At 31.1% G+C, this 21,275-nt stretch overlaps 2 protein-coding genes and 2 long non-coding RNA genes across 4 annotated transcripts in view; 3 read left to right on the top strand and 1 right to left on the bottom strand.

The window, feature by feature from the left end:
• Nucleotides 1,734–3,636, bottom strand: LOC109359403. The gene is made up of 5 exons (XM_019604049.1): nt 3,460–3,636; nt 3,311–3,383; nt 2,265–2,316; nt 2,095–2,164; nt 1,734–1,955 (listed from the first exon to the last, which is right to left on the bottom strand). The coding sequence occupies exons 1-5, from the start codon at nt 3,553–3,555 to the stop codon at nt 1,869–1,871; spliced, it is 378 nt and encodes a 125-aa protein (XP_019459594.1). The 5' UTR covers nt 3,556–3,636; the 3' UTR covers nt 1,734–1,868.
• Nucleotides 2,323–2,742, top strand: LOC109359404. Its single transcript, XR_002109068.1, has 2 exons — nt 2,323–2,532; nt 2,584–2,742. It is a non-coding gene; the product is annotated as an uncharacterized LOC109359404 (long non-coding RNA).
• LOC109360642 (triose phosphate/phosphate translocator TPT, chloroplastic-like) lies at nt 14,032–19,305 on the top strand. Its single transcript, XM_019605679.1, has 12 exons — nt 14,032–14,591; nt 15,096–15,167; nt 15,432–15,497; nt 15,652–15,730; nt 15,812–15,932; nt 16,376–16,471; nt 16,961–17,073; nt 17,302–17,379; nt 17,471–17,587; nt 17,704–17,803; nt 18,155–18,255; nt 19,039–19,305. The coding sequence occupies exons 1-12, from the start codon at nt 14,299–14,301 to the stop codon at nt 19,063–19,065; spliced, it is 1,263 nt and encodes a 420-aa protein (XP_019461224.1). The 5' UTR covers nt 14,032–14,298; the 3' UTR covers nt 19,066–19,305.
• The window catches only part of LOC109360643, a 2,383-nt gene continuing 1,690 nt past the window's right edge, over nt 20,583–21,275 (top strand). Inside the window, exon 1 of the long non-coding RNA XR_002109199.1 lies at nt 20,583–20,902. This is a non-coding gene — a long non-coding RNA (uncharacterized LOC109360643). The remainder of the gene's footprint in view (nt 20,903–21,275) is intronic.

The raw sequence follows: 21,275 nt of genomic DNA, 5'->3' as shown, positions 1-21,275 counted from the left end.
CTAGGCAAATAGTGGACTGATGCAGCCACACCCAAACAAGCCACCTTGATGCATGAGGCAATATATCATTTGCTTTTAAAAGAAAGACTTGTGTGAAGACGAAACCATGTAGAGACAACCAATAAAATCCTGACAACAAGTTAATATTTTAATGTTAATTAAATTTAATCTTAAATGATAGCATCAAAAACCATAAAATGTGCTTGTCTCCAAATATGATGTATTACATATGTCTCTATACAAGTTTTTCTCTACTTTTACCACCTAAAAAAGTAGCAGATACCTAGGATCCCATTTTGTCAAAAAAAATAAAAATACTCCTTTACGGTTGAAGTCTAAGGTTTTGAGATGGAAAATGCTTATTGTTAGAGGTTGAAATCTCTAAGAAAGGAGCTTGAACCTTGGGCTTTTAACCATTCACACAAAATATGGTACAACAAAATTAAACAAAAAATTATGAGTACCCATCCATATAGACCATGAGATAATGAGCTGAAAATAAATAAAAAATCTCACCACTTTGTTGAAGACAAGCTATAATCAAAGATGAAGGGCCATTTGGTGTTGGGGCTTTGATTTTTTGCTTTGTTCTTTAATACACGAGTCAGAACTGGTATCGGGTGATTTTTTTTTATCGAAGCCAATAAACGCCCCACAATGTATACTCTACTAATACCAGCAAAGTTACGCAGAAGAGCAGCAATATGGATTTTAATAGATTAGTGGATTAATTAAGAACAAAATTTAGAAAATGAATCGAGAAACAAAAAAATAATTTGGAGAATAAAAGTATGGTTTTGGCTTTATAAATTTTATCCTACAAATTCTAAGATGAACTTAAGGATGATATTCCTAACTAAATAGTGAGCACTTTTTACACTTTTATAGTTGGGAAACAAAATAGGAGTGTGCTGATAGATGACAACTATTATGCACTTTGAGGGAAGTGGTGCATATGAAAATCTCATTTAACTTCATTCCACCTATAAAAATTCAGTCTAGTGTTTGGTATATATTATGTTTTTAGACTATTCTTATGTATGATTATAATCCATGAGATTATCAATTAAAGAAACAAATCACCATCAAGATGAAGAGATGCAATTTTGCTTCTTTTACTTAGTTTATAAGCTTTTATATAAAAACAACTTATAAACCCAAAATAAACAAAAACAATCTATAACAATATGCATGAAACTCTCCCCTTCCATCCACCGACCTCACCTTTATCTTGTTGTTAGGTCATAGCCTTCCTCACCCTGTTCCAAATTTTCGGTCAGTTTCAATTCTCGGAGACCTACTTCCCTAAATATCTTACATTCAATGCGGAAGAAGAAAAGATAAGCTTTCTCAAATGAGCTTCAGAGAACTCGAGGATGGATTCCGTGATGGTGGACACTTTTTCATGAGTTTGGGATATCATGGTGGAGGTTGGTTCACAGTAGTGGTGTTGCACTGGCAACAGTGACTGGTGTGGTGTAGCAAATCTAAGGAAGCGTGCATGACGGACTCAGATTATTGGTGTAAAAATATAATTTCCTAAACAATGGGTTAGTTAGCTGTTCAGGGTGAGCTCTAAGGTGTTCATGATTATCTTCAAGGACTGGATGCTTATGGTCAAGTGCCTTAGGGGCACCTAAGTGGTGAAAAATCGTGCTGAATGATGTGTTTATCATCAGAAAATGAGTTAAATGATAGATTATGAATGGAGTGTTTATCATCAGCACAAAATAAAGGAACTAAACTCAGTAAGAATTATTGATAAGGACCACCAGAACATAATTGATCCCCAAGGAATAACCATTCTTTACACATCAAAAGGTGAACAATGTTCAAATGAAAATGTATAATACCCAAAAAGTTGTTGCTTAAGATTCTTCTGCCATAAAGAAACTCGGAGGCAAGGAAAACTCTTCTTCATGATTAAGTATATCTATCTCGTCATCGTCTGATTTCTGAGGGGAGACAAATATGAATCACTACACTATTCCAGCTCTCAATATCCAAAGGACAATGTTAAACATTAAAAGCAAGCTAAAATGTTACATGAAGGGTATATGACAAATAAGAAAAATCTGTTTATTGATAATATACCAGCATTTCTATGTTGTAGAATCGATCCAGCAATTGAAGAACCTCCTCGGAAGAGAACGGTCTGTCAAAACTGAATGGAGCATATACAATAGTTACAAGATTATTAATCATAATAGATTCCCAGCTTATTATGTTCGATAATTAAAACAAGCAAGACAGACAGAACTGACCTCCTCTTTAGATATTCCATTAGACCAAAAATGACAAAGTAGCGATGTACTCCTTCACAAAAGGGAATATTCATTGTAAGCACACATAAAATTTGATGAATCTTTCAACCCGATAAAAAATATGAATTTTGATACATCACAACTAGCGTTAACCATCTGAAAACTGAAATAGAACCCACCTCAGTATAACTACAATAGATGAAATAAGAAATGCAAATTGAAAAGTATCAAATAGCAACTAAACAAATAGCATTTTTGCACATGACAGGTTCATACTGATTAATTCTTCAATCTTCTGGTAGTCACTAAGACTTGACAGGTTTATACACAAAACTTGACAAGTGTATCAATCAACGATGATATATAATTGATTCTTCTAACCAGATATCACTTACATGTTACCTAGAATTCAAACTCTAATCAATATTTTTTAAGGTAACTAACCGAAATACCAAATATTACTTACTGCATAGATGAAAAAAAAACAATTCATAAACATCTACCTAAGTGCTAAATCCTTTTTCTAGAGTTAGTCCTTCACATGGCATAAAATCCTCAACAGTGGTAAAATGGTTTTTTTTTCCATTATCAACATTTTGAGCACAGAGAGCTCTTACTTGAAGGGATTAAACAACTCTCAAATATTTATGCACAGACCCAACATCAAGTGTCTTTAGATTAGGTTATTTTGGATGCATTATGGGAACCACTGTGTTGATTGGGAATGTTGCAGTGTGAGATTTATTGTGATTGAAAATTTGTTTTTGAACATTTTGCGGCCCATGATGTGGTAGTGATGCGGTCTGAAACGACTATGTTATCATGTTATCATGATTCGTTGTCACATCACAATTGCATATGACTTGGTATGATCCACAATTTAAAAACTTGTTATAATTTAAAAAATATAATACAAAATAAGGCTTTTGAAAAAAGCATTGCCCTAAAAATCAATCAAAACTAATCACGCACCAAATACTTAAACATACAAAGAGATTAAAATACATAGCAACAAAATAATAAAATTTAAAACGAACAAAATTCACCTTGAAGTTTGTTAGGAGGATAAATTTCAAAAGCTTGCAAGAGTTTCAACTCCAATTCAACCTCTGCGAGATCCTATATCAGAAACAAAGAATTACAATTCAGTTTCAACTTCAAATTTCAAACATTTGAGAGTTAGAGAGAGAGATACCTTAGGGGGAGAGGAATCAGAGGAAAGAGGAAGCTTGCAAGGAGAGTGTACGGACATGCCATCTTGTTCCTCTTCTTTCACTTTTCCACTGCTCATTCTTCTTCAAATTTTTATGATTCTTTGTTATCAAATTAAGCTGAACAGGTGAAGAAGAAAAAGAAGAGAAGAGTGTACGGACACAATGTTCAATTTTTTTGTTACTTTTGTTGGGGTTTTTGCGTTTTTTTTAGAAAAAGGTTTAAGCAGCAAATTACTCCTTTTTGGTCTGGTTCTTGGGCCACTTCAATAGAGTGGGTCAGATAAGCCCATTTAATAATAATTTTGAGATGAATGAGGATAATTAATTAAGTGGTAAAAATGTATTGGAAATTTAAGTTTATTGTCTTTTAAAGTAATAAGTGTTTAATTTTTTTGTAATTGATACACATAGATGGGATTAATAATGAAATACTCACTTAGCTTTGTGTATCAATTCAATATCCATTTGGGTTTTTTTTTCCTATTTTTTATTTGGATTGTTGTGTTCTTATTTGAAGTGGGGGTAATGAGGAATTTGATTTTTTAGAATGAAATGTCTCTAAAATAAGTAAGTGAATTTGATGAAATATATTACAATTTTATTTTATTATATTGTCTAAATATGTATTTGTTCATTTGATATATATATATATATATATATATATATACTATAATTTTTGGAGATTATATTTTAATTCATTGAAATGATTGTTGGAGATACTTGCTAAGTCATTGTCATTGTTAAAGGTCATGTTTCATTCTTATACTAAGGTGTTGATCTAATAGTGTAAAGTTCTGCTAGATCTTATGATAACTAAAATGTCAAAATTCGATTTATGAGAACGACAATTATTAAGAGGGATAGTCATAAACTCTGAAAGAGATTAGTTTCTGACCCGAAAGGTGATATGATAAGATATAACACCCAAAAAATAATTATACATTGCAATCTTGGTCTAGAGAATGTTAAAAAATTAAAGGAAAATGAATTTTTTTTTAAAGAACATCTTTATTTTTGTGCCTTGTCCAACTAGCCATTGTTTTGTCCACAAGCTATGCAATTCTTTAGGTGAGATAGTGTAATATAAAAGTCATTAGGATAGGAAAGAAAGACATACAATATACTATAAAACAAACAAAAAGTAGTTAGTGTTTGCTATAAGTTTATAATAAAATAAATGATAAATACTATATCTAGAGTCTAGACTACTTCAATATAGGGATGACAATGAAAAACGAACATGTAGATACTCGTCTGAACTCAACCCGAATTTAACGGGTTAAACCCGTTGTTACTGAGTTCGGGTTCACGTTTTACCCGATGTTAATTTTCGGGTTTGGGTTTGGTACATGTGATACCCTACCCCGAACCCGTCCAAAACCTGTCGCGGTTGTTGTTGTTGCAAACTTCAGTTGCAGTACATGGTATGGTAAAATAGTGAGTTTGAATGACTCAAAGCTTGGAAGTTTTGTCCATCTTTTAAAAACAGTGCTTTGAACAACATCATTACTCATCACACATTTCACTTTATCCCTTATACTATCAGAACCATATTTAATGTTCACCTTAAGAAGCAAGTTAACGGTTCAAAAGTTTCATCTCATCATTGTCACAGTACTAATGGGTAATGTAAATAACAATTTCAATCTGAATTTTAACTGAGGATGAATTGGTAGGTAAAAGAGTCTCTTATTAAGTCAGATTGTTTCAACTTACAAGTGAACAGCTGAAGAGTATTTACTATATTAAATTTAATCTATGACACCATCATTGAGACGTTTTATCCTCATTCTTTCTGTCATCAGTTCAGTGTGTCAAACGTCAAGTTCTTCTAAACTTTTGGGTTTTCCATCAGGTTCGGGTTACTCGAAACCTAACAGGTTCTGGGATGATATTGTTAATTGTCGCGACCCGATTTTTGGTTGGAAGACCGGCTCTACGACTTGGGAGGAGGCGAACCCGATTTCTACCTCTCCCGATTGATTTGGAGTCGCCACTACGTTTTTTGCGATTAAAACGTAGAAAACTCTATAGTAAGCCCAATTAGGATGATATGGTCTTTAAGCAGAGATTCTGGACTCGGGAGTCGATTATCGGGGAAGGTATTAGCACCCCATCCGCCCGTATTAAAACGGTACCCTCGCTAATAACATGAATTTTTATACCCTTAAAATTTATTTATTTAGAAATTAAATTAGTAAAACATCATATATATTTTTTATATTTGTGTCTGACAAGAGGTTATTATGCTCCTACGTTTCCCCGGGTGCAATAGGGAAATCAAGACTACGTAGTTCTGGTTCAAAAATTGTTTAGTTATTTTGGTTAATTATTAGTGATTTAGAAAATACCGATAGGTTTGGGAGTATCAATTTACTGAATTGGTTAATATGTAATTGTCTCTATTCAATGAGACTAGTAGTTTAGAAACGGTGTTGGTTGTAGACATTCTCCTCGTTTTTAGGGCAGTTAGAGGCAACTCGAACCATGACCTTACTATAAAAATCTCATAAAATTTATTTGGTAAAATAGTTTCTAATCATTTATACATATAGAATTTAGCGATAAAATAGTTTACTAATTATATATATATATATATATATATATATATATATGGAATTAATAGTTTAGAGATGGTGTTGGTCGTAGAAGTTAGAGACAACTCGAACCACAACCTTACTATAAAAATTCCATAATTAATTTGGTGATAACATGGTTATGGACAATTTTCATATATGAAATTAAGTGACACAATCGTTATGAATTATTTTTATATATAGAATTAATAACTCAGATGCGATGTTGGTCGTAGACCTTCTTCCCATTCTCAGAGAAGTTAGAGACGACTTGAACCATAACCTTGCTATAAAAATTCTCTAATTAATTTGGTAATAAATAATTTTTTTTATTTTTATTAAGCAAATATTAATTTAATTTAGGATAAGATAGCAAAGAAACAACACTGGTCGTAGACCGACTTCTCACTTTTAAAGCGGGAAGGAAAAGACGACACAGGCCGTGGACTAGGCTATTCAAATTCGAATAAAGATGGTTTGATTTAAAACACTACATAATAAGATACTGATTTTTTATTAATCTTTCAAAACTAATAACATGCATCATGCATTGTGATCATATTATTACTCATTATTGTTTAGATTTTGCATCTAAATTTGAAAAGTGTGTTATATTGTTACCATTATTTACAAAAAAAAAACACATTATTATTATCATAGTTTAATTAGCCCAAAAAGGAATGCAATATGTATTAAAATCTATACTTGTTGTGTGATTCTTTCCAGCCTTGAAATCATTACAACAACATCCAGGTTGCTTTCACGATTTTTCATGAGACAACTTAACATCAAATGGCCCTATGATGCTTTCATATTTATAAAATAAGCCATTCTTGTTGTTTTTCTTTATTTCCATAATGCAGTAAGACCTCCATATTACCATAGTAAAAGCATGTGTTCTTCTTGGGTGTCATTCGGAATGGCTTGACAGTATTACCATATATTTGAGGGATTAGGCCATACACAAATAAACAACAGCAGATGCAATGTTTGGAGCTTGCCCAAGAAAGACTAAAATTGGTCCATTGAAGACATGTATCACTGTTAAAACAACACGAGCCAATGAGAGAAGAACTGTTGATCTTTGCAAGTATATTCAAAGCATTTCAAACTTATTAGCACCAAACGCTTGTCCACATAGTGTCTCAACTGCACTTCCCATGCCCATCATGAGGCCATAGGCGAAGATCTAGATGCCAATGTTGCCAAGGGAAGCGGCATCGAGTTCAAGATTACCCATGTGGCTAGGGAAGATTTGGGTGGACATGGACATGACATAGTTGATGAGATAAACAACAACGGCAGGAGCAGCCAAGAAGAAGAAATACTTCAATTCAATCCATAGGGCTTTCCTAATACAAATTTGGACATGCAAGATGGTGTTGGAGAGTATGTTGTCTAATTCATATTGTTGATGGTGGTGTTTATGGCTATTGCAGGATAAGAGTGGTTGTTCATGAGCATCAAAAGAACCCATTGGATTGCGCTGGAGTTTGGTTTGTATGAGCTTTCTCCTCGTGTACCCCCTCTCTATATGATCTTCATAGAGATCATGCCATACAAATCATTCTTTAATTTATCATGTTCATCAAGGTTATGATGAAGCCTATCCACCATAGGAGTTAGACTACTGTCTTTAGTAAAATGCCATGCAAATATCATGTTTTTTTTATCTCCCATGCATTGTGACTCGAGATTCTCATTTGGTAGTTAATATAAAGTTGTAGAATGAACACAAATGAGAGATCCAATAATAGATTAGAAAGAAGAAGATTTTTTTTTGAGTAAATTACATTGACACCCCCTGAGTTTTAGTGAAATTACACAAACCACCCCTCACTTTTCTACACCTACACAAACCTCCCCTAGTTTTTAAACTTCCATTACATTGATCATCCCTGCATAAGAAATAAGTGTAATCTTTTAAACAAAAAATGTGATAAATGCAATTAAGTTAAACAAAACATGATATATTGTGGAGACACGTCCAAATAATATATGAGTCAATATTTCTTTATTATTTTTGGTTGGTTACACTATATTATAAGAGCGATTTAAACAATATTTCTTTAGAATTGTTGAGGCATTTTGTAACAAAAAATAATAAAGATACATTGATTTGTATATTATTTAGACTTGTCTACACAATATATCATGTTTTGTTTAACTTAATTGCATTTATCACATTTTTTGTTTAAAAGATTACACTTATTTCTTATGTGATCAGTGTAATGAAAGTATAAAAACTAGGGGAAGTTTGTGTAGGTGTAAAAAAGTGAGGGGTGATTTGTGTAATTTCACTAAAACTCAGGGTGTCAGTGTAATTTACTCTTTTGTTTTTTTGGATTTGGTCTCTACTATAAATCCTCTTTTCTTTTCTCTCTCTTGTGGTAGTTGCTGCTATTTTGAGTATGGAATTGGCATGAAAAGAGAAGGGCTTTGTGAGATTTGTTTGTTATGGATAAACGAGAGAGAAGATGTTTTTTTTGGGTCTCTTGGTTTTGGGATGAAGTCTATTCCCCTCTGGTTCTCTAACTCCCACCTATAAAATAAAGCATCCACCCCTTTTTAAAGAACTGGAATTATAAATCTTTTACTATGTAAGTTGAGGAGTGGATAGGAAAAAGTTTTTCTTTTGCTGAAACTCCCTCTCCCTTAAATGTTGGAATGAAGATTTATTTTATAATGAACACCTTTTCACCTTCACCTGGCAAGCAACGTATAATTCTCTCCCTATCTCTTTTAACTCTCATCTTGCATGGCTTTTTATGTACTTTCATTGCCAGCTTTGGTTTTCCATCCCTTTTATGTTACCTCTTTTGCTTTCACTACCCCTTTTATTTCATTCTTCTATTCATTCCAGTTTTAGTTAACGGGAAGGCATATTTAACTAGCATATACTAATCACAAAGTTTTAAAAGTGTAGCGAGTAAAAATCTAAAAAGTTTTGTGTATTACTTTCAACTTAATAAAATTGATAACATTGATGGTAACCAAAAAGGTTCTCTAACTAATGGTTAAGAATCAAATAGTCAAAGGTGATTAAATTTGATTTCGATCACCTAAAAAAAATGTTCTTTTCATGCATTTTTTTATTTTTTATTTTTTATTGAAATTCTTGTATTTTTTATTTTATAGCTAGGCCGGACAAAATTGAGTGTTCACATTAATTTCAACCCCGCCAAGTTCGGGTTTGGATTCGAGTTTTGGATTTCAGGTTCAGGGTTGGGTAAGTATAGACCGGACTCCGATCCGCCCTGTTGTCATTCCTACTTCACTATACACAAACCTGAACTCAAGTATAAGGAGATTATACTAATTTCACCTTATTAAATGTTATAATCACTAAAGTATCCTTCATTTTCTTCAAATTTAATTCCTATGTTTTAAATTATTCACTCTAGAAACAAGTTCTTGTAACTTTTAAATTGAAATGAATTATTGAAACACTTTCTTGTATATTGGTTATATTTTCTTATATTGAAATGAAAAGTACAAGATTTATACCAAGGCAATCAGCCAATCTTTATGCAAACTCATTATATATAGTTGCTCCTGCCAGGATTCACAAGAGAAAGCTGTAAGAGAATATGAAATTTTCCAATAAAATTTGAGTTCATTACGAAGTCCAGAGTTCCAAATGTTTACATTTTCAGTCCAAACCTTGATCATTAATAATGAACATGCGGACCAATGAGGAATGTATGAGAGGCTTGATTAGTTGAAGAAAACAAAGTGAGACGCCTGTTGCATGAAGCTTTTTCAATAATAGATCCCAAAAAAAATATAAGTCTAATGTCTATGCACATATTGTATAAAAATTTATACAAATTAATGTATCAATTATCATTCATTTCAATTTTTTATTTAAAAGTCAATAATAATTAGAAATAAATAATAGAAGATACAATAACAGTGTAAAAACTCTTATACCGTAAGTATATATATATATATATATATGGAGTTTGCTAATATGAGTAACCTTCTTTTTTTAGTTAGGTACATGTTATGTTAATAGTGTTACTAAAAAAATTAGTCAAAAATATCGTTGATTGCTTAATTCAACTAAAGTATGAGGTTAAGGTTAGTTTAGTAAATAGAATTTTTCTGATTCTCTTACCCAAATCCTTCAAACCTCAATTCATTCCCAAATTTCAGTCAACCCTATGTGAATGGCTTGAAGAGTTTGTGGGAGTGGGTGAGAGGTTAGGATAGAGTTTGGTTGAGTGAAATTTGGAAATGAATTGAATTTGGAGGGTTTGTGTGAGAGGATGGAAAAATTATATTTACTAAACTAACCTCAACATCATACTTTCTTAGAATTAAGGGATGAAGGATATTTTTAACTAATTTTTTTGGTATACTACTAGCATGTACCTGAATACAAAAGAAAGTTACTCATGTTAACAGAGTTCATATATATATATATATATATATATATATATATACTCATAGTATAAGAGTTTTTATATTATCATTGTAACATCTATTATTCATTTTTAAATATCATTGACTTAATAATTCAAATAAATGATAGTTGATATATTAATGTGTATAAATTTTTATACAATCAGTGTATAGATATTAGACTCTTATTCGTTTTTTTGTATCTATTATTGAAAAAACTTCATGTAACATGCCTCTCATTTTGTTTTCTTCAACTAATCAAACCTCTCATAACAACAATGTATTAGTTTAGTAGTGTAAAGTCTCACAGAGTGACAAAAATGTGAGAGATTTATTTCCAAAAAACAATATTTGTTGAGAGGAACATGCGCATACTCCATAGGAATTAGTTCTTTACTCAAAAAGTAAAGAAACACTATTGGTATAATAATACCCCAAAAAAATCAACTCTCTCATTGTTATTTTTCCAGCCAAATACGTAAGAAAAATTATTTTCACCCTATTATGTTACAACAATGAACACTGTCGGATTGTGTCATTGTGGCTTAGTTAATGATTTTAAATGCACTGTTCTGCTTATTAATTAAATTCAAACCATAACTTAAAATTATATTTATTTCAATTAATTAATTTTAAAATTATTTTCGGTCAATGAACTAATTAGAAAGATACTCCTCGGTTCTCACTTGCATTAAATTGTATACTATTCAAAAATAGTACTAATTCTTGTGTTTTAGGTAGTAATAACCATGACCATTACTAATAATCAAATATGAAAATGAAATATGTTTTTTTGGGATATTAACAATGAGTGAATGGTACATTTAAACATGTTTTTTCTTTTAAGTAATGGCTCAAGATGATAAGCAGGGTGATGCCACAAGGCGTGCACTATATATAACATAAACACCGTTTTATTAAAAAAATAAAAAAAATACATTGACAAATTATTAGTTTCGAAAGTCAAGTGATACTAATAATAATTAACTAAAATTAAGCATGTTTTAGATGTTAAAGGAAGTGATGGTATATATATATGACTTCCAATAGCTTAAACTTTTTTAATTAGTATTAGATAATACTAAGATAATATAATATATCTAGCTATAGATTGAATTATTAATATATCATATTTAACAATTATCTTTAACGGTATAAGACATCATTGGATATCCAAAGTGAAGGATTCAATTCCTGACAGTAATACTTGTTGGGAGGGACATCTACAAATTCAAAAGAGATTACTTCCTTAGCAATAAAAGTAAGACGATACATTTGATAGTATCAAAAAATTTATATTTAATGAGTCAACATAAATTAAACACCAACTATATAGGTTAATTAATAGGGTTGTTTTATTTTAACCATAAGTTTGAATTTTAGGAAGTGTAGCTCTCTTAAATAAAAGAGTTGCAATTATACTCAATTAAACATAATTGCATCAACCTATACCAAGAAGATTTAAAAAAGAAATTTCTATGGGTTAATTTGTAAGTTGAATTTTAGAGGAGAAAGAAGATAAATAAAAGGCTTGAGAGTCATCTCATAAGTATATTTCATAACTCTTAATTTTTTTTTTCTCTTTCTTCCCCTCCAAAATTCAATTCTCAAATTAACCCTAAGGTTGCAACCTTTGTTTTCTAGAAATATATTAGGTGATGAATTGGTAGAGCTGAATAGTCTCACCTAATATTAAAACCCCTTTTTCACAAAATAAAAAAATAAATTTAATCAATACTCCTATATTTGTTTTCGTAGATGAAAATTTTAAGGAAAAAAACATAAATGCTAATGAGGTTTTGTATAAGCAAATGTCCTTTTTAGACGGAAACTAGTCAATTTTAAAATGGACTCCACTTTTCTAAAAATTAGTAAGTTATTCGTGTATTTTTATTAGGCAGTTTACTCTTATAAATAGTTAAGATCCATAATATATGAAGAAAATTTCAAAAATATATATCTATCAATTAAAGCATATAAGAAGATATGAGTTAATAAATTGGTATATTTGAAACAAAGATATCATGATACATAAAAAGTACAAAAGTATAGCAAAAAAGAAAAGTTTTGATCAATTGATAATATATATATATATATATGATAATGTACAACTTATGTACACCAAAACTATAGCAAAAGTTGATTGAAATAAATAGTTTGATGGTATGATGGCATATCAAACTTATAAATGAAAAATATATAGTAAACTTAATAAGTTGTTAAAGCCGTAAAAATAGTGAATTTAATAAAAATATAGTAAATTTTGGATCGAGAAGTGTGGGTATAAGTTGTTAAAGCCACTGTTATTAAACTCGGACCGGTTAATGACTCGGTCAGGGTACTGGGTCAATGAGTCACTGGTCCAACCAGTGGGTCAATGGTTGGACCGGTTAACTCGGTTTACATTAAAATTCTAAAAATTAATGATACTGTATAACAACATTTAATAATTGTATACTCAAAATTTAAAAACATTTAGTGTACCTAATTAAACAATCAATAAAGAAAATTTTAATACTATAAAATGACACAAGCAAGTTGAAAAAATTATCAAATAATATATAAACTATGTTTTAACTACAACAAAAATGTACAATAAATTTAAAATTTAATTAAACAACAAAGATTTCGTTATAACGTAAGATAACAAGTGACAAAGATAATTACATATAAATTAAAAATATTTGACTTTTTCACCTCATCAATTTGGTTATTTTTTTAATTTTGATTGACTCGGCCGGTCCAACCGGTCCGATCATCCAAATCATCAGTTTTACGCTTAAACTAACTGAGTTAAACCAATTTTGATACAAAACCGGTTAGATGAGAGACTCAGACCGGTTAGATGACCGGTTCACGGTTGAACCGGTCACGGTTGAACCGGTCTAACCAGCCGGTTCGAGCCGAGTTTTATAACACTGACTTAAAGCCATAAAAGTTATTATAAATAATTAGATAATATGAAACTTGATAAGATAAATATAATATAGAAAAATTCAAATAAAATGAAATTAATTAAATTGATATAAGAGCATGTTTATCAATTCAAATATATTTTAACAAGTTATTACTAATATAATTAATCACCAAAATGGTTGTTAATGGAAAATAATCATTGATATAATCATCTTTGATAAAAAAGGCTTTACCAAAAAGATCTTCCATAATACAATTATATAATCACCATTAGATTGATTGTCAATAAGAGAAGAAGTCACAACTAACATTATTCATTAACCTGGAGAAAATAAATATATCCTAAATATATCCATAATAATAGTCAATTAAATGAGAATCCCATTGATATAATCACTATTAAGATATATCCATAATGATGGTGGATGATAGGGGACAAATTTATTATATAAAGTATAAATTTTTATAAACAATAAAATAATAAGAAGACAAAAATAACTAATTTAATGAAATCTCCAATAAATCCAAAAAACTTTCAGCAATGCTATTTTAAGTTCTTCTCAAACTTTTTCTCCCTCTCTATATCCTTCACACCAGTGCTTTCATTAAGGAACATCTTCCTTAACATATTCACTCTTTAACCTCTTTCCATTTTTGGTAACCTTAGTTATAACTTCCATTACAAACTCTCCTATTTTCCTTTAAAAACTAAATTTTTAATCATTTTCAAAGAAAAAATACATGAAAAGAAACCATCACTCTGTTTTCTCCGTTTCATAATATACTACTACAACCACCACCACCTTGTTTTCATCATTTCCACTTCTTTAAATTGCGTTGTTTCCTATACACTGAAAAGTGAAAACTAGAACAACCCATATCGAGTTTTCAATTTTCATTCAATATACTGTGGGTTTTACAATGGCTTCTTCTGTTACCACTACCAACCCAATTCACATATCAGTTCAAAGACCGAAAATTTCTTCACTTTTTCTGTCCCCCATAAGAGTTTCAACAAGTTATGGGTTGTTTAACTCTCGGGCACTTCAACATGAGGTTAAAGAATCAAACTTGGTTTTTTCTTCATTGGCAAAGAAACATGTTGTGCCAGTGTACTCAAGCTTAAGCATGTTGGGTCTTAAACAGCGACGGTTTCATGTTGTGGAAGCTTTAGCAGCAGATGCTGGTGATAGTGAAATCCAAATCCCAAATGGGTTAGAGAGTTAAACATGTTTGATTCAATTATAACAAAAAAAACATGTCTATGTTTTTAGAGCAACATATGAATTAGTTATATATATATAGGTAATATATATTTTTTACTAAAAATATCTTTAAAAAATGTTTGTAACAATTTGTATTGTAGCTTTAACTTTTACATGTTGGCTCTTCATTGATGAAAATTACTGTGTTGCTGAATGTTCATACTTCACATCAGAAACTAATTCAATATTAACTTACATCATTGAACGACCAATATGACCCATTCATGAATTAATATGACTAAGGTTGTATCTTTCAATTATTAATTTAACTATTTACTCTTGTTTTTACATCTTGCTTGCATGTGTACAAACTGAGAAACCGGATTGAAAGTAAGAATCATTAAAACAGTGTGTTCCTTTTAAACAAAAATACTGAAATTTTGTTTATGCTTATCATATTGTCCAGTTGAACTTTTGCTGATCTTTCCTTTGGTAATTGATACCGAATTACAGGTCTGTTCAATCCTCAAAGAGTTTTGGTGAGAAATTTCCGGTGTTGGTTACTGGTTTCTTTTTCTTTATGTGGTAAGAATCCACCCTCCTTTTTTTTAGATTTTTCATTGTTTTTTAGGTGTGGCAATAAATCTGAGACAGAAGTTAGCAATGGCTGCATAATGCTAATTTGTTACTATCATCTATGATGATAAATAAATATTGACATCTCTTGTAAACACAAGTATAAGAGAATCAATCTAAAATACCTGATGAAGAACATTATAGATAATAAGATCAATGTTCGCGCAGTCTAGATTATTGCAATTTGTTTTCTGATATTGTCCTTCTATGCAGGTACTTCTTAAATGTGATTTTCAACATACTGAACAAGAAAGTTTACAATTATTTTCCATATCCCTAGTATGTTTTCCTTGACTCTTTTTCTTAGTCATATAAAGAATTTTATCATTGTATGTACATAGTTAGGCCTAGGACTAGATAACTATTCTTTCTAAAACATAATAGTATTACTTTTTGAGCTTTGTTAGCTGAAACACTTTCAAATCCTTTGCAGTTTTGTTTCTGTTGTTCATCTCCTTGTAGGGGTGATATATTGCCTTGTTGGCTGGTCTTTAGGTCTACCAAAATGCGCAGTAAGTTGAAATTCCTATATAGCATCTTTTATCTTCAAGTTGCATTATAAATTTAGATAGCATGTTATTTTCTCTTACCAGCCAATTGATAAGGAGTTCTTGCTACTACTGACTCCAGTTGCATTTTGTCATGCCCTTGGTCATGTCATGTCCAATGTTTCATTCGCTGCTGTTGCTGTATCTTTTACACATACCATAAAAGGTATGATAAATGGATGGAGGAAAATAAAAGGAGATTACTTTAGGCCGGTTTTATCTGCCGACTATGTATGTCTGCATGTTTTCTAATCAAACCTACGCAACAACATAATGACTATGAAGTTTTGGTAAATCCAAATTTCTGAGTTTCATATAGGATATTTATATTGGTTGGCTTCAATTTCAAATGATAATGCTGGTCACATTTTGGCTGCTGATTTACCATTTTTTCTTGAAAATGGCTCATGAATTGTGGCATGGCTTATTCATCAAAATGAGTTCCATACATGAATATTGTGAACATATACAATTCACAAATTTCTCATAGGTTTGAATATTTAGTTTTATTGGTATTATGTTTGTTAACTAAATTATTTTGCAAGTATTCATATCCGTTAATCAGTACTTTGATTAAGGCATTAAGCATTCACATTTTTTTTTCTGTAGCTCTGGAACCATTTTTCAGTGCCTCAGCTTCTCAGTTTGTGTTAGGCCATCAGATTCCATTGTCTCTGTGGCTATCATTGGCCCCAGTTGTCATAGGTAAGCTCACGCCACTTATTATTTTCTTCTCTTTAATTCAAAAAGAGCTTCCTGATCCTAACTTCTAAAATTATGCTATATATTTAAATTTTGACATGTGCATATAATCTCTTCACTGCTAAAACGTATCTTCGACGAAATTACATTGACTTCTTAGAGATTTGGATTAATTACACTCGACACTTGTCTTGTTCCAAAAACTACGCAGATCTCCCCTGGGAACTAAGTTGTCATTACACTTATCCTTAAGGTTTATGTTGTCATTACACTTGCCCCTTGAGGTTCATATTATTGTTAACCTTACACCCCTTACAATATAAACCTAAAGGGAAAGCTGAATCAAGAGGTCGTCGAATATAATTAAGTCAACGATCAAGGAATGTAAGTGTAATTTTCCTCATATTTTGTATAGTCCATATATGTGGCCAAATCTTTAAACTTGATAGTTCTCCTTTAATGTTTATTAGCTTATGTTAAATTTCACTTTAGGTGTATCAATGGCATCACTAACTGAACTATCTTTCAACTGGACTGGTTTCATCAGTGCAATGATTTCAAATATAGCATTTACATACAGAAGTATATATTCTAAGAAAGCAATGGTAAGATCTTTTAGTGCATGAATGTTGCCCATCAGGGATGCATATTGAAAGTAAATGTGATTATGATTCCGAAAAAAGTGCGCCAGAATCTTGTGTAAATTCAATTCGTGAACCCAAAAAAGTCGATAAATGTGATTATGATTCCCTTGATCAAGTTCTTTAACATATAAATTTGATTACAATTTACAAGACCTTCATCTAGTTAACAAATGGCCTTGATATTAACAGAATGGAATGGACAGTACAAATGTATATGCATATACCTCAGTAATTGCCTTCTTCTTTTGCATCCCACCAGCAATACTTGTAAGTCTATTTGATAAAAAATTTGATGAAAGATTTCATTTTGCTATCGCTTTTCGTAAGTTCGTGATTAATTATGTTTTGGCTTTTCCAGATTGAGGGTCCTAAACTTATGGAATTTGGATTTGCAAATGCTATTGCTAAAGTAGGGCTGGTTAAGTTTCTGTCTGATCTGTTTTGGATTGGAATGTTTTACCATCTTTACAATCAGGTATCATTTTGCTTTAGTTAAAGTTAAAACTTCTCTATATCTGAGACCTCTTTAAACTCAAATTGATGTACAAAGAATGAACTATCATAACATTTTCTTAAATGTTACAATTGCAGCTTGCTACAAATACTTTGGAACGGGTTGCACCATTGACACATGCAGTAGGAAATGTTCTGAAGAGAGTTTTTGTCATCGGATTCTCTATCGTGGTGTTCGGTAATTACGCGAGTCTGCTTATAATTTGAAATATGCAACTCGTAATTCTCATTGTTTATATTTGAAGTTATACATAGTCGGTCCTAAGTCTAAATAAAAGGTAAAGGTTATGTTAGGAAGTCTACAACTAACGTAAAACTTTACGATTCTCTATGATATGAATAATAATGACCCATCATTCTTGTTAAAATAGAAGTAATATGTTAAATTTGATTCATTTATGTTAAGTAGGTTAATTGCCAAGTTGAAAATTTGGAGGGTTATTTGTCAAAGTTGAAGGGATAATTTTTAATTTGAAATTTCATTCTAATACATGTACTTGTTCTATGGTAACAATGTAAACTTCTGCAGGTAATAAGATATCCACACAAACTGGCATTGGTACTGCTATAGCAATTGCTGGTGTTGCCATCTATTCTCTGATAAAGGCAAACATAGAAGAGCAAAAACAGGTACGTTTTTATTGAAATGTCAAAGTCTTGTAATTTTGTTTATCCTATGTCTCTTAGCATCTTGATGCAATGCTAAATTTGTATATGCTTTCCATCATAAGGTGACTAATTAGAAAGGGCAACATATTCACTAGATAAAATAGTGTTAGAATATTTAGAAAATGTATATATTGTACCTTAGGATATTTAGGAATATGTTTGCTGATTCTTAGAAAATATTGTGGAAACAGTTACTCATCTAATTGAGGAAGCAACCTTAGGAGTTGTTTTTTTATTTTGTTATATTTTCTTATTTGAGTTATTCTTCCCTCTTTTTTGGTGAAAATTATCTTATTTGAATAGAGATAGAGTCGAGGTTATATATAGGAGTTATACTTGGTCTTTTGTATCATATAGATCACATCACTTCCTATTAATATTAGTATGACTTTACATTCATCTCTCTCTTCCTTGTCTATAGTCCTAAACCTAACTTTTTCAACAAATATCTTAAAATGTAATAAAGATATTATGATATATTTTATAGCAAGTAGTAACACTTCTGTTTAAATTAAGAGTGTAATATATATATACTCTCATAGTGTAAAGATTTATACAAATTACTATATCATCCATCATTCATTTGTATTATTTTTATTTAATGGTCTATAATAATAAAATATGAATGATGCATTGACAATATAAAAATTTGTTACATTCAAAATGAATGCATCCTTTTCTCTTGATTTAATGAGTATGGTGATGGGAATGCACATACTTATGGCTAATTGTATTCCATTTCAGAAAGGTGCTGCAGCTCTTGCAAACTAATGGATATTTTTGCTATTAGCAACTTTAGACCATGCTACATTGGGATGGATTAAGTGACATGAAGCATTCATTGAATCCAATTATGTGGTTTGTACCTTGAAAAAATAAAAGCAGGTGGATAGTGAAAGATGTAATCAGGAAGACAATATTGTTTTTGCTTAATGTATATTAGTATTTCCTGCTGCTGTATAATGCACAACTTGATTGCAGTGTTCAACAAGCTTAAGGTTCTTAACCACCAAAAACTGCAGGGGAAAATAAGTTGGGTACTGAATCTATTAGTATTCAACTATCCAAAATATTTCACTACTTTATTAAATGAAATTGAGTGTAAAGTTACGGCTGAATATATATAACAATACATGTAACTTAGTTACAAGAGTAGGTTGTGTATCTTGCAAAATGATGGGATTTTGATAGTTTTAAAGGGTATGTTATGTTGTATATTGTGAGTTCTTTAACAACAAGAAATAGAAACTATGCAAGGTGTTAAGCTTAAAACTTTATTGTGAATGTTAAAAGAAATGAACGACTTATTTTGGATCTACCTTCCAAAATTCTTTGATTACACAAACTTACGACTTAGGAGCCTTTTAGTCAGTTAAGCTTGGATTTTAATATTTATACATTATTTTAAACTTTCTCAATACATAGATTATTTTCACTTTACACTTATTTTAGTCATTCTTCCAAATATGTTGACTAACTTATTTTAGTCATTCATATGGGTGAGCAAGACCCAGGCCGACCCGCGAACCTATTTTAACCTGATGATTTAGAAATGGGTCTGACCCGTCCAAATAAATAAAAAAGACAAACCCGATTAAAAGAGACCCTTATAATTCTTCTATATTTTTCAGTCATATAATTTTAAAAGTTTTTAATTTGAAAGATGAAATTTACAAGTTGTAGTTTATACACTGATATGCAAGGTTTAGTTGAGTTTATATACAGATTATAATAAATTTGATTATACATATCTAAATATTTCAGAGAGAAAATATGTTTGTCATTTTATCATTTTCCAACCCGGATCTATCCATATCTTGGCCCATCTTATTTTGGACTCGTCTCTCACATATCATATCCTAATTAAGGACAAATTCAAGTTTAAAAGTTGACCTGATCAATATGTAGAGACGAGTAAGGAACATGCTTAACTCATCGCACACTCCCGCCTTGTCATTCCTCCAAGTATGTGTACATACTTAGATTTTAAAAAAAAAATCAGCTTTGTTGGCTATAATTTAAGATATGTGGATCAAATGTCAGGTTGATGCTATATTATATATATATATATATATATATATATATATATACATTCACACGCATATATAGAGACCATATTGCACATAAGACAATTTTCTCTAATTAAAAGTCTTGTTATATATAATCCTCCTAAAAGTTGAGCAAGCCCTTCATTTTGATAATTTTACACCAATTAGTTTTATTTATTACCGTCTAGGCAACTAGTTTACAAAGTACATTTTCTAACACTTCCTTTTAACTATTATTCCTTGCCTATCTAGTTATCACACACAAATTACGGAAACAAGAACCAAGTGAATTGAAAATGTTTAAAACATTATTTGCAGTGGAGTTCAATACAAACCACAGCTTTCAAAGGAGCAGACTTGTAATTCTGTTAACACAGATTTTCAAATCCTTACAGCTGCTAGTCGTAGACACCATTAGGTTGTTAAGAATAGGAAGTGCCAAAAACAAAAATCAATCAAGAGAAAGGTAAATGTCTGCATTCATGATATCTACCCTACTGAAATCGAATCTGTCAAACAATTATTTCAAATAAGTTAAGCTGGAAAATTCACTGCTCTCAGTTTTTACAAGCACCAACCTGGTGCCTGAAAAACTTCTGCTGCGACACACAAAAAAAAAAGGAAAAAAATGCAGAAACAGTGGCGAAAATTCGAGCTCCCTGTTTTCGCGGGAGACGATGCTTACGGCTGGACCCGCCAGTTGGAAAGGTATTTCGTGTGGAGGGGGTCACCGATGCTGAAAGGATGCAGACGACACTGCTGGCCTTGGAAGGGAAGGCTTTAAACTGGTTCCAATGGTGGAAAAGATGTACTCCTAGGCCTTCTTGGGAAGGGTTCAAGGTGGCAGTAATTCGGAGATTTCAACCTTCGATGATGCAGAATCCGTTCGAGATACTGCTGTCTTTGAAACAGGGGGGAACCGTAAAGGAGTAT

The sequence above is a fragment of the Lupinus angustifolius genome, chromosome LG11, assembly GCF_001865875.1.
Source record: "Lupinus angustifolius cultivar Tanjil chromosome LG11, LupAngTanjil_v1.0, whole genome shotgun sequence".
Taxonomy (NCBI): Eukaryota; Viridiplantae; Streptophyta; class Magnoliopsida; order Fabales; family Fabaceae; genus Lupinus; species Lupinus angustifolius.
Note: the sequence above shows the minus strand (reverse complement) of the source record. Positions and strands in the feature narration are given on the sequence as shown.

Bases quoted from the DNA above. Each gene is read 5' to 3' on its own strand.
- LOC109359403 (XM_019604049.1), bottom strand. From the start codon at position 3,555: ATGAGCAGTGGAAAAGTGAAAGAAGAGGAACAAGATGGCATGTCCGTA. The intron at 3,384-3,459 runs GTATCTCTCTCT...TTTCTGATATAG, and splicing joins CTGATTCCTCTCCCCCTAAG to GATCTCGCAGAGGTTGAATT. The intron at 2,165-2,264 runs GTCAGTTCTGTC...TGCTCCATTCAG, and splicing joins ATGGAATATCTAAAGAGGAG to TTTTGACAGACCGTTCTCTT.
- LOC109360642 (XM_019605679.1), top strand. From the start codon at position 14,299: ATGGCTTCTTCTGTTACCACTACCAACCCAATTCACATATCAGTTCAA. The intron at 15,498-15,651 runs GTATGTTTTCCT...AATCCTTTGCAG, and splicing joins AATTATTTTCCATATCCCTA to TTTTGTTTCTGTTGTTCATC. The intron at 15,731-15,811 runs GTAAGTTGAAAT...TTCTCTTACCAG, and splicing joins TAGGTCTACCAAAATGCGCA to CCAATTGATAAGGAGTTCTT.